This window comes from Lepisosteus platostomus, chromosome 5, assembly GCF_059453375.1.
Source record: "Lepisosteus platostomus isolate fLepPlt1 chromosome 5, fLepPlt1.hap1, whole genome shotgun sequence".
In the NCBI taxonomy this organism is placed as follows: domain Eukaryota; kingdom Metazoa; phylum Chordata; class Actinopteri; order Semionotiformes; family Lepisosteidae; genus Lepisosteus; species Lepisosteus platostomus.
Genome location: NC_142615.1, coordinates 63,310,954 through 63,323,792, shown reverse-complemented (window position 1 = coordinate 63,323,792; position 12,839 = coordinate 63,310,954). Strand labels below are relative to the sequence as shown.

The window sequence follows — 12,839 nt, the reverse complement described above, 5'->3', positions numbered from 1 at the left end:
TTTTTTGTAACGATTTGCTATTTCATGCAGGAAAGAAAGGAACCCAGACCCAACGTTTGCTTTCAGGTGCGGTTCATTTACATAACGGACATCTATTTCTGAGGAGCCTGATTTAAATCACACAACCCCGGTAGAAGTCGAATCGACAATCTAATAAACCGAAATTAGACGCGTTATCCATTAAACCACCAGCCCGTCACGTAAATGAATTGCACCATGGTGAGTTCAGCGCCGCTCCTAGTAATACCCCACCCCCATCTTAAATTTCTACGTGAGAAACGTGTTTTCTACATTTTTATCAGTTTTTAAAAATCATCACTTTTAAGCAGACAAAGCCTTTATGTGTCGCTCTGAATTTCTAATTGATTTAGAATTCCAAGAAAAAAGCGTTTTGTTCCACAACGGCGTGAAATGATCACGTCTTTCACTCTACTTCTCTCTTGTAGTAAAGCAGACCTTGCTGGGTGAGTATTTGTTCTGGTATATTAGGTCACGGATCATGTTAACTCACTTCTCCTTAACACAACATTTCCTTATGCACGGGATAATCCTTATGTCTTTGTACAGCTGTTATACAAAGGGCTGGTGGTCAGGTACGCGCTTCGGATTGTTTCGATGTAACATAATCTCCGCTAAAAGCCCTCTTGAACTTTGCAGGAAATGTGCGTGAAACCATTTTCACGTGTGGAATTTTATCTTCAGCTGGCTGTAGTTAGAATGCCTTATACACCCGTTGTGTATCCTTAGCAAAAATATTTTAAAATTATAACAGAGTTGTTGGAGAACTTGACAATCATTATTAAATGAGCACAGTACAAATGTACATTGATATTTGTGTTGTATGTACTTTAATTTTAAAAGATATAAACATAACTGTGCTGATATGGATGTTCATTTGAAGGATTTGAGGAATCTATAAAGGATGTCAGAACAACCAAAGAAACATTTGGGCATCTGCATATTTGTAAAGATTAAAGAGCACCGTAAGTGTAAAGTTTGCACACACAAGAGAAGAAATCAGTTTCAATGCACATCATTAAACTGATGGTGTGCTTATCAGTCGTGCATTAAACATGTATAGCAGAGGATGGCTTTGATCCATCAATCTTTGGGTTATGGACCCAGCAAGCTTCTGCTGCGCCACTCAGCTATGTTTAACACAACTGCTTTTGCACTTGAGATGAAAAGTTTCAACGGTAAACGCAGACGTCACTGAGCACTTGGTCTTTTGTAGTACAAATCATCACACGCTGCTCTACATGGGCGTCTTCAAGATCGTTGAGAGCCAAAGCTTCTGCCTTCCTGGTTACTGATTCTTTCTTCGTTAATTCCCAAATCTTCAACGAGAATCAGTGAAACGAAAACCAAACACATGTACACACTCGCGTCCTATCATGAAAGAAAAATGATGGAAGCGTTTGAGAAATAACAAGAGTAGTCTGAACAGCTCCAGCCTATCAACTGCTCTACAAAGTGATCGCTATCTCCACACCCAGTTTATAACACTGAAAATGATTCAGGAAGCACAGCAAAGTTCTAAAAACAGCGGTTGAAAAGCGTCTAAATACATAAAATGACAATTTCTCAAAAGTAAAATCTTCATCTTTTAAATATTGTCATCCATATATTTTCGTCTTGTAATGAAGGCTGCATTAGAAAATCTGTATCAAAATTAAAATCGGGTTTATTACTTCTGCATTTTTCAGCTTTCTTAGCGCTTGGGTCTCGATTCAGATATTGCAATGAAAGCAACAGGGGAGTAAGTTTTCCTTTTCTAAATCAAAGTTGATCTGCTCACAAGGAAGTATAAAAACTTCAGCGTTTACTTTTTGAAGACCACAAATTGTCGAAACACTGTTGCTTCATAAGCTTATAAGTAACGTTTCTGAGCATGCATTGTATTACTCATGCTGTTATTAATAAAAAAAATCTTAAATTCACATAATGAAATTTGGACGGCTCAAAGTAGTCTATTCCTTGTACAACTTTACTTGCCCGCTGAGTAGAGTTTAAAGCAACTGCAGCAGAAGTAGCAGTAATAGCAACAGCATGGTTAGAGTGTCACAATACACTCTGAAATTATTGCGGCTTCAGATCGTTTTGTTCTGTTGAAGCTACCTACAGAATCTGAACTGTTGACATTGGCAGTGATCATCTTTTTTCAGGTTTCATGAAATTCTTCACATATTTGAAATATTCCATTCGGGTTCGCCTAATACACGGTGCAACCCGTACCTGCAGCAGAATGCTGTGGCACATTAAGCCGTTTTGTTTATCGGTTGTAAGGATTGAGGAGCGTACTACAAATTGAGCAAGCGAAAAGAAAATTAAACAGGAGTCACTTTTTGGATTGCTAATCCATTGTACTCTGCTCTTCTAGGTTCAAATCCCATCCTTGTCATGGTTAAGGCCTGAGACGTGTGTGTTTTTTTCTAAACGGTGTTTGCATTTGTTTCCTCTTCTACTCTTGTACTGGAGCAGTAATACAGATGCAGCCATTCAAAATGGGTGAGGTATTTCGCGGCATACCCCGGTGGGCGTGTCACAGTATCACGCAGTATCACGCGGTATCACGTGTGTCACGTGTGTCACGTGACTAACTATCCGGCGTCGCCTTGTAAAACCGCCAGGGGGAGCTTAACCTCTCATGTACAGCATTTTAGCCTTTAATTTTGAACTGTGTATTACAGCATGTTAATCATCAGTCATTAAAATGTTGGTATATATTATGAAAGCAAGATTGCTCAGTTGGACAGAAGTACACAACCTACCTTTATCAGAAATATGTATGCATCAAAGCCTTTACTGAAGATATTACTAATAGTATTAATAATGGATGACTTTGGACAAGCTGTATACTCAAAGTATAATTTCTTTAGCACATTTGTACAAGCACTTGGAATCTGTCCAAGCCATACTTTGTCAGGCATTTTGTTTTACTTCAACGGGGCATAAAAACTTCCTTGCTTTTAACAGGGCGTTTCATAATTTCTAGCTACGAAAATGATTTAAAATGCGACACCTATCATTCAACTAGAGCTTAAAATATCACAAGGAAAAATACACACCGGTATTCCATTTCTCCCTAAACATTGTAAGCTTCGAAGTCTTAAACTAACGTGATACCGGAGTCATCAAGCATACTTTTAGAATTTGATTAAAAGGGAATATAATATGGAATCGCGTATCTAAAGAATTTAATAACGGTATGATTATATCCGTGTACTGCGGCAGGTCTGTGTAGGGCTGTTCCGCCTGCCTGATCATACGAGCTGTCTTGTAGCCTACTGGTCTAGGTGCGTGACTACCAGCTGGCAGGTTGTGTGTTCGAATCCAGCTGGTGCTGGACTCTTATTTTAACAAACATTTCTTCGAAAAAATAGGTAAGCGATATTATGGACAATCAATTGACTTTTATATTTCAAAATATCGCAACATGATCGATATTTGCGATATTTTGAACATATCTTCCCTTCTGACAGCGGCTGCTGCTTCTATTGTGTGTGTGTGTGCAACAGTAAATTTTTATAGAGAAATGGAGGCTGGACAGTATGCGTTACAATATAAACATTTATATTGATTTAAATCGTGTTCTGCTTTAAATCGCAAACGCGTGTTTAATTATGTGTTTTTTAATCATGATCAGGCTAATGCATTTCTACATTTTCTGTATGAACCAGCTTAGAGGTTCATACAGAAAGACAGCATGTGTTTAAATTGAGTGTAAGGTAATTTATGCTTCTAAAGTCATGGTCAGTATTGTTGTACTGTGCTGTACTGTGTCACATTATTTTATAGCGTTTTTATTGCGTTATTAAATCCGGTGGCGCTGTGTTAGTTTCCTGACTCACATTATTTAAACTGCGACACTGATCATTCATCTCTAAATAAACTTTATTTTATATAGCGTTTTAAGCCAATAGGTAATTAGATTGCTCATAAACCTAATCACTTTTTCTACATAAACACAGCGTGATTGCTCTCTGAAAATGCTTTTCCTTTATTTTTAAAGTAGGCTCAGATTTCAACTATAGATCGTATTATTATAAACTTTCTTGGAAAAATGTATTTTATGTAAACCATGTTTGCTATTAATTCATTTAGGGCTAAAATACGTTCATTGTCTTCTAATCGAGTCGAGTTGACATTGGAAGCCTGCCACACCCGGACCGTTAAACCAACGCATTAGCACGTCAAAGCCCATTGAGCCAGTATTGGCTTTAGTATCCCCCCCTTCTCCCCTCAATTCAATTCAATTCAAGGTGTTTTATTTGCATGACAGATGGGTACAAGCAGTGTTGGGTACTGTATGTATATTGTAACGCTTACGGCAGACAGGCACTGTGTAGGAGTCGACGCACCAGAGCAGCGCCTGCAATTTTTATATTTATAACTTAGTTTTTAAAATTAGTCAAGCAATACGAAGCATCTCCTTTTACTTAGTGCCTGAGCATACTGCAACGCGTGTGAAGCCCATAAACGATATTAATTTTGGAACTTAAACATACAGTTTATGGCTGGTCTCGGTACTTTAAAGAAAACATACACACCAGTATTCCATTTCTCCCTAAACATTTTAAGCATCGAAGTCTTTAACTAACGCGATACCGGAGTCAACAAGCATACTTTTAGAATTTGATTAAAAGGGAATATAATATGGAATCGCGTATCTCCAGAATTTAAAGACCAGACAATCGCAAACTCGTTTTCAATAAAATTATTTTATTCATTCAGCAGTTTGTGAGAGGGACATCCAGCAGGGAGAGACACACACACCGGTTTTCATTGACAACATTGTTTTTTTTTCAATTCCTCTTGTCTAACAGGAATGTTTTGTTTGTGGACAGACTGTTAGACAAGAGGAAAAGACCGCCTCCTCCTACGAAGCATTTCGTTGATCCGATCACGAATTCTTTTCCAGTCGTACGCAGCAAGGGTTGAGAATCTCCGATTCACCATCGTACTAATGGTTTCCCGGAGATTGCAAGGCAAGGCACTTTTGCCTCTGGACCCATCGAAATTTACAGACGTGGTCCACCCCCAGTAAATTTCAAAAGTCACAAGATTTCGAAACACGAGGGCGGCGTAGCGGTCGGCTCTTGCTTTCCCGTCTATGCCGATGCACTGCAAGTACAACCCCCCCTCCATCTCCTGGGTGATGGGTAGCAGTTGGACATCTGGGAGAATTATTCGTCCCACTGGCATCTGTGAATTCCGCTGTGCTTCCTGGGGGGAGATAGCCGGCGGGGACAGCATCAACAGATTCCTGCGCGGTGGTGAACTGAGAGGCCGGGATGGAGTGTCCTGAGGCGGTCTGTGCTCTGCGGGGGGCAGAGCTTCCGCCAGGCATTGCAACCTGCGCGGCGGGGAGAGGCACTTTTCGGGAGACAGCTGCTCAACTGTTTGACTGCTGGAACATACTGTCTCCTTCCTCTGCATTTTCAGGAGTGTCTCTAGCCTCCCAATCCTCCCCAGTAATGCATCGTACTGCTCCCGCTGCTGCCGAAATGTCTCCATACAGGTGCTGCTTCTACAGGTTGGCACCCTGGCCAGTGGCCGAGAGCAGAGACCCACGGCCTGTGGCAAAATAACATAATTCATGTAAGAAATACAGTCACACAGTAGTATTCATCAGTCGCGGAACAGAAGTCAAAATAAACTTTTCTTTTTTTCCGTCTTACCGCTTTCTTTTTTACTGTCCTGGTGGTAGATCGTTTCGCCCGTGCGGTGTTTTCTTGAAGAACAGGCTACGAAGAAATAATTATAATTGAATTTAAAATTCAAAACGGCAATAATACCTTGTAATCGCGTATTTCAGATTAAGTCTGCTGTATTTGCTTACCCTTCGCTCTTTGGAAGCTGGGGCGGCAGAAGCACCCCGTCTCTTCCCGTAAAAGGTCTTGGTCTCCATACTGTACTATGGTCGCTGTAGTGCAGGTTCGCAGTTTTTTTTTTTGTGGTGGGAGCTCACCCAATCCCTTGGTGTCTTTTATGCTATATTCACATGTACGGCTAGAGTGTGTTCATTGTCTTCCAATGAAAGGCGGGTGCCTTTTGCCGAAGTCGGGAGACATTGGGGGCTTGCCACACCCGGACTGTTAAACCAACGCATTAGCACGTCAAAGCGCATTGAGGACCCGGGCGCAATAGTTGTTTTGTCCCTTGATTTACTGATCTGCATTAATTAAATCTTGTCAGTCAGGTCTTTTTTTCTCTATTTCAATTGTCGTTTACACATGCACGACTTTAAAAGCTAGCAAGACAGGTTTCGATTCACATTAGCTGGCGAGCCTTGTTAAAAAAAACAATGACAATGTAACATGCCACTGTTTGTTCATGAACAAAGTTATACTGAGACTTCCTTAGATACGCGATTAAAAAATAAATAAAAATTTGAATCTCCTGCGGAACACATTCCATAAGAATCAGCAGTTCTACAACATATATCGCCTTTAAAGGTGGCTTCTCAAAACGCTTTATGGGATAAAAACAACCAGAACAGCAGCAACAACAATATTGTATTTCATTGCACTTTGAAAACCAAGTAATAACTTAACTCAGTACGTGCAAACGTTTTGTTTGTTGCTGTCTTGAATGCCTGCGTACCCATAAGTATCTTATTTGCCTTGAGGCCTGTCTACAGTATATTTGTCCCCCTATCTCCCTCAATTCAATTCAATTCAAGGTGTTTTATTTGCATGACAGATGGGGACCATTCTTGTTGGGAATGTATACTTTGATATTTACACCCGGCGCGTCACCGAGGGAGCGTCTGCATCTATAACTTAGTTTTTATAATTAGTCAAGCAATATGAAGCATCTCCTTTAGCTTTTAAGTCCCTTATGGTTTTTTCGTATTATATTCCCTATTAATCAAACTCTCAGAGTATGTATCGGCTTGTCAGTCAGGTCTTTTTTTTCTCTATTTCAATTGTCGTTTACACATGCACGACTTTAAAAGCTAGCAAGACAGGTTTCGATTCACATTAGCTGGCGAGCCTTGTTAAAAAAAACAATGACAATGTAACATGCCACTGTTTGTTCATGAACAAAGTTATACTGAGACTTCCTTAGATACGCGATTAAAAAATAAATAAAAATTTGAATCTCCTGCGGAACACATTCCATAAGAATCAGCAGTTCTACAACATATATCGCCTTTAAAGGTGGCTTCTCAAAACGCTTTATGGGATAAAAACAACCAGAACAGCAGCAACAACAATATTGTATTTCATTGCACTTTGAAAACCAAGTAATAACTTAACTCAGTACGTGCAAACGTTTTGTTTGTTGCTGTCTTGAATGCCTGCGTACCCATAAGTATCTTATTTGCCTTGAGGCCTGTCTACAGTATATTTGTCCCCCTATCTCCCTCAATTCAATTCAATTCAAGGTGTTTTATTTGCATGACAGATGGGGACCATTCTTGTTGGGAATGTATACTTTGATATTTACACCCGGCGCGTCACCGAGGGAGCGTCTGCATCTATAACTTAGTTTTTATAATTAGTCAAGCAATATGAAGCATCTCCTTTAGCTTTTAAGTCCCTTATGGTTTTTTCGTATTACTGTATTTCTAGCGGTGGACGAACATGGTATCACAGGCTGACAGCAGGAACACGTGGCCACAAGCTGCAGTACATTGGTTTGGGAACAGCAATAACTTTCCTGTGGAGACAGGTGCGCCGGTATTAATACAGCTCTTTCGAGCGGAAAGAGTAACAAGAACTGACTTAAAATGACCAGTTATGTTTAATAGCTAAAAACACAAAACCAACCTCTTCAGTGGTTGAATCTAAATTACAGAAGCCAATGCTGCCATCAAGGAAAAAAAAATCTTGAGTTATGTAGTTTTGAGACTAAATATCTGACTTTCAGTTTGAAGCGGTACAATGGATTCCAGGTCACATTCGTTCTTAATTCATATATATGAGTGTGATAATGGTTAAAACTGTGTTTACATGAGGTATAAACGGTAACCTTTTCATTCCGAGAAGAAAGTCAGTCTGTATGCATTTCTCAGCGTGCACATTGTCAGGAACACTAAACCCACAGTGCCAGCAAACCTTTCGATAGTCTGTAGGTACTGCCATTGCAAATGTAACAGGTTGTTCATATACACACATGATATCGTTGCTATCTCGCAATTAGGAGATAATTTTGTATTTCTTAATTAGGAGAATTCTGGATTTTCTTCCGTGGTGGCAACAATGCACTTCCGCAATAAATCATAGACTCTGCTTTCAAAATAGCTGCACCAGGCACTTGGACACAGATAAACATAGAGATTTAAAATTCAGGAATATGAATGGTCAATTGCTTACAGTTGGATTTTTTACGTTTCGTATTTAGCGATTTGTATATCAATCTTTTAACAATTCATTAAAATGCTAACAATATATAAATATTTAAAATAAAAACAACAGCACCGTTAAATGCTGGGGAGACGGGTAGTTTTTTTTTTACAATCAGATGCCAATCTCTAATACTGTGTGTGAGAGCTTACGTAACTTTCCTTTTCTCACATTTTCTAACGACTATTCCTAAGGTGCACCCTGTCAACTCCTAATACTTTTTAAAAGTCTGCCTGCATGTTTGATTATTGTCGTTTTATTTAGAAAAAGTTCAATATTGATCATAACTAAAGAAAATTATGATTAAGAATAAAAATGATTGTATGAGAAGCAGGAGGAATCGCTTCTCTCCTATGGAGCATGAGCTGAATCAGGAGTGAGACATTTCGTATGCTCGTGCATATGTCAACGCATGACCTACATCGTAAAACTAAAACTAAATTAAAAACTAACATTAAGTTGTCAGAGACATTCATTTATATACAAACAAGAGACAGACAAAGTAATAATTCTACATTTACTTGTCCTACACTGATCAGACTAATTGAAATGTATGGAAGCCCGTTTCCGCACTATGGTATCTCAGAATTCCGACAGCTGGCAAGGCCTGGGTTCGAGCCAATGCAGTGAAACATGATCTAGGGTGGGAGCGGCAAAGGCACAAGCCCTTGAACCCGAATCCGTTACAATAACAAAAGGACAGACAATGAAATATGGGCTATTTCGAAGCCGCAAATGTGAGATATAAAGTAAGAATTCTGAGTTTTTAAGTCGCAATTCTGAGATACCATAGCGCGTTTTTTTTACTCCCTGGCGGAAACGGGCTTCAGTGCTGCGAAGCAAAAGCAATCTCTGGAAAATCAGACAAATTATTATCAGATCATATCAAAAGCTGATCAGTATTTCTTTACCGGGAAGCAAAGAAATGCTTGTATTACACATTTTAATATGACATTACACGTGAAAAGTAGTAAAATTATTTTCATTGCGGTATGTGTTGATAGAACAGCCCCCTCGATAAAAGAAAGTGTGGACGGACGTGTCGCATGTTCCGTACTCTGTCTGACAGCGAGTTTAACACACTGTCCTCGGAAATTAGAAACTAATTGAACAATAAATTAATCTGAGCAAATTTTACACGTGTGGGTGATTTAATTCTGTCGAAATTGCGTGGAACTCCTCCGCTGAGCTCAGATACACACGGGAAAGTGTTCAGGCGGCTTCACGGAGTCCCGCCTCAGACTGGAAGCAGGTTCTAATTAGACGCTGAGAACAATCCGGGTCTCTGTATGTAATTGATTGTGTTGATTGAGCGGTAGTGTGACCATGTGTGTGGTAGCATAGTCCTGCTAGTATAAAAACCTAGTCACCGCGTTCACACTTTATGCTTTCTTGCTTTAACAGTTTGGTAGTTTACTTGTCTTACTTCTGTAGCAGTTTAGCGGAATGTCAATTTGGCAATGCGCTCGTTTCTCTTTGTGCTGTGCCTGTGCGCAGGGGCCGGGCTCCCCGCACTGATCTCCGCCGGGCCGGCTGGCTGGGACTCTCGGGAATTAGCGCTCCAGGCCGACCTCCCGGCTCCTGAAGACGCAGCCCAGTTGGAGGACTTGAGCCTGGCAGAAGCGCCCTCCGAAGACCTGTCTGCAAGCGAAAACGACTCGCAGTCCTTGGCTCCCGACTTTCGCTGCCTTCCTGTGTCCAGAGACGCGTACTCGCCCTACTTCGACAAGGAGAAGATGAAGCCGGAAGCCGGAAGCCGGCAGCCGCCCTTTACCCGCCTACATCAAGAGCGTCCTGTTTCATCCCCAGCGAGGGCAGCAGCCGGCTCGCCCGGCCATCGGGGGCACCCGAGGAGTGGCTGTTGTGGTGCTCCTCCAGCAGGATGTACGTGAGGGTCAGTCGGCTCCTGTTCGGCTTCAGCTGTCGGCCATCGGAGGTGACTTTGGGCAACTGCAGCGTCAGCCGAACCACACGCAGTTACTTCTACTTCATCTACGGGCTTCACGAGTGCGGAACCGAGCGATTGGTAAGCGGGTCTTCATCTACAGGCAGTGTATCGATGTGAGCTGTAGGGCTAGTGTCGGGGTTGCCTTTCCTGGGAATATCCCTTCCTCTGTGACCCTGCAGGTTGTCCAGGGCCGCCTGGTGTACTCCAACACTCTCCGCTATGCCCTGCCCTCCTCCAGTGCACCTGTGCATCGCTTCATTCCCTTCTCTGTGGCGGTTAAGTGCTCCTACAACAGGTAGGCAGGGCTCTGCTGCTGCTGGGAAAGTGTCCAGAAGCCCCTCATCCCCTCTGTCCTGCAGGTTCCACTACTCCTACAAGGTTGGCTATGTCACCACGTGGGCCAGGAGAAGGACCTTCTTCAAGGACCTGAAGAACAAGCACAGCTTTGTGCTGCTCACCACCAACTGTAAGCTCCTTGAGCGAGTGGCTCCTCCTGCCTGCAGGGGGTGCTGTGTGCAGGTGTAATGCTGCCTCTCTCTCCAGCCCACTGGGTCTGGCTCTCTCCTAAGGATAAGTACTTCCTGGGTCAGCCCATGTACTTCAGGCCACTGCCTACTTTGCCACAGTGGAGCAGAGGCTGTACATCCACTCGTGTTACGTAACGGAGAAACCGGACCAGCACTCCCAGCCCCGTTTCCCTGTGATCGACAACTTGGGGTACGGCCCCTTCTGGGAGGAGAGGTGGGCAGGAGCCCCGAGAGCCTGCAGGGGTTCATCCTTGTCCTTGTCCCCAGGTGCATGGTGGACAGCAAGGCAGATGGCTGCCTGTCCAGGTTTGTCCCCTCCAAGCAGAAGGATGTGCTCCGCTTCACAATTGATGCCTTCCTCTTCCAGAAGAAGCTGTCCAGGAAGGTGCTGCTCAGCCTTCTTGCTCTACTGATCCATGGTCTGCTTTTCCATCCATGATCTAGATGTGAACCAGAGTGTGGCAGCTGTAGTGCCTAGAGCTGCCAGCTTGCCTTCTCAGATGGCAGAAGGTCCTTCTCTGTCCCTCTATTGGCCTTGATCCCTTAATGCTGTAACCTTCCCTCTTGCAGCATGAAGTGACTGAGCTGTACATGCACTGTGTCATGGCTGTGGCTCCTGCTAAAGCAACACCAGGGACCAAGTCCTGCACCTACAACAGGGAGGCGAAGAGGTACTTCTGCAAGGAGCCTGCTGAGGGTGCTCTGGGACATGCCAGGTGGAGGCCTCACCTGTCCTCCTCTCCTCCAGGTGGGAGGAGCTGTATGGTGACCATGAGGTCTGTGCCTGCTGTGAGTCCAGGTGTGCTGGCAGCCGGAATGAAGGTGGGTCTGGTTCTCTATCCCTTGTGGATGCATCTCTGCCCAAGAGACAACCATGCTTGGACAACTGAGGAATGATCCCCTGCTGGACAAAGGGACTGTGTAGATGAGTAGACTGTGGGTCTCTGGGTATAGCAGATCCCTCACTCCTGGGTGTTACTTCTCCACAGGTACCAGGAGCCTGGTGACCAGCAGTCAGGTGGCTGTGGCACCAGTAGAAGCTCCTCTGGATGTGGGAGCTGACTGGACTGAGGATGAGGAGGGAGACCCTCAGAGCTCCAGTGAAGATGCTGAGAGCACCAGTGAGGATGTGGAGGGAGCAGAGGACTTTGGAGATGTTGGCCAGTGGACAGGTAGGGTCTGGCAGGAGGAGCTCCTGTAGGGGTGGGTGTCCTGCAGTTCAGCTGGATTGTTCTCCTTCTTCCTCCCCAGGTGCCTGAATGAAGGCTCCAGCCTGGCCCTTGTGACTCTCCTGCCTCCACTTGCCTTGTAATGGCAACACCTCAATAAAGCTGTGAAAGACCCTTCTGCTTGCCCTTGTTTCTTTATGGTTTATAGGTTTGAATGGGGTGGAGAGATTCAAGGGAAGTGAGACCCATTAATAAATGGAAGTATTTGTGGGGGTTCCCCTTTCAGGAATGCTTCCCATATTGCTGCCAATGAGGACTGAAAATGGCTGGAGTAATAAAAGCATTGTATTAGGGGAAGATGGCCGCACTATTCCTTGGGCAGGGCAGTGTGACTTTTTTTTTAGTGGGGGGGTGTCAGAGGTGTTCAATATACTGGAAATCCTCCCATTTCTGAGAGGGGTAGTGCTTATGGAGTGTGAGTTGCTACTGTAGTGCCCAGTAAGAGTGATATCTGGTGTCCTATTCTAGGCTGCACTAACTGCGTGAAAGAAACACAAGGAAGGAATTGTCAACAGGGGCTTGGTGTAAAGTAGGCCTTCCCTTGCTTAGCAGAGGAACAATACTGGTGCGTGAACACCCATGAATAATGGTACAGTTAGAATCTTGGAGGTCTTGTCTTATGGGTGTTGGTTTCACAGCAGTGGTAGTGGACAATCATAAGTATTAGGATTGAGACTGGAGATCCCAGTACTTGATCCGGAAGACAGGTGTTCACAACCACCTCTACCAGCAGCACAGACTGTGTAGATTGAGACTGAAAGCTTACTACACAAAGCCTCTT

At 43.3% G+C, this 12,839-nt stretch overlaps 1 protein-coding gene across 1 annotated transcript in view; it reads left to right on the top strand.

Annotated features, from left to right (window-relative positions):
• LOC148670971 (zona pellucida sperm-binding protein 3-like) overlaps nt 1-12,131 on the top strand; it is a 44,196-nt gene extending 32,065 nt beyond the window's left edge. The window contains exons 2-7 of the mRNA XM_088631039.1: nt 10,164-10,248; nt 10,907-11,019; nt 11,097-11,214; nt 11,400-11,500; nt 11,578-11,651; nt 11,819-12,131. Coding sequence (XP_088487165.1) covers nt 10,164-10,248; nt 10,907-11,019; nt 11,097-11,214; nt 11,400-11,500; nt 11,578-11,651; nt 11,819-12,030 — 703 coding nt within the window. The 3' untranslated portion in view covers nt 12,031-12,131. The remainder of the gene's footprint in view (nt 1-10,163; nt 10,249-10,906; nt 11,020-11,096; nt 11,215-11,399; nt 11,501-11,577; nt 11,652-11,818) is intronic.
• Nucleotides 12,132-12,839: the final 708 nt, after the last annotated feature.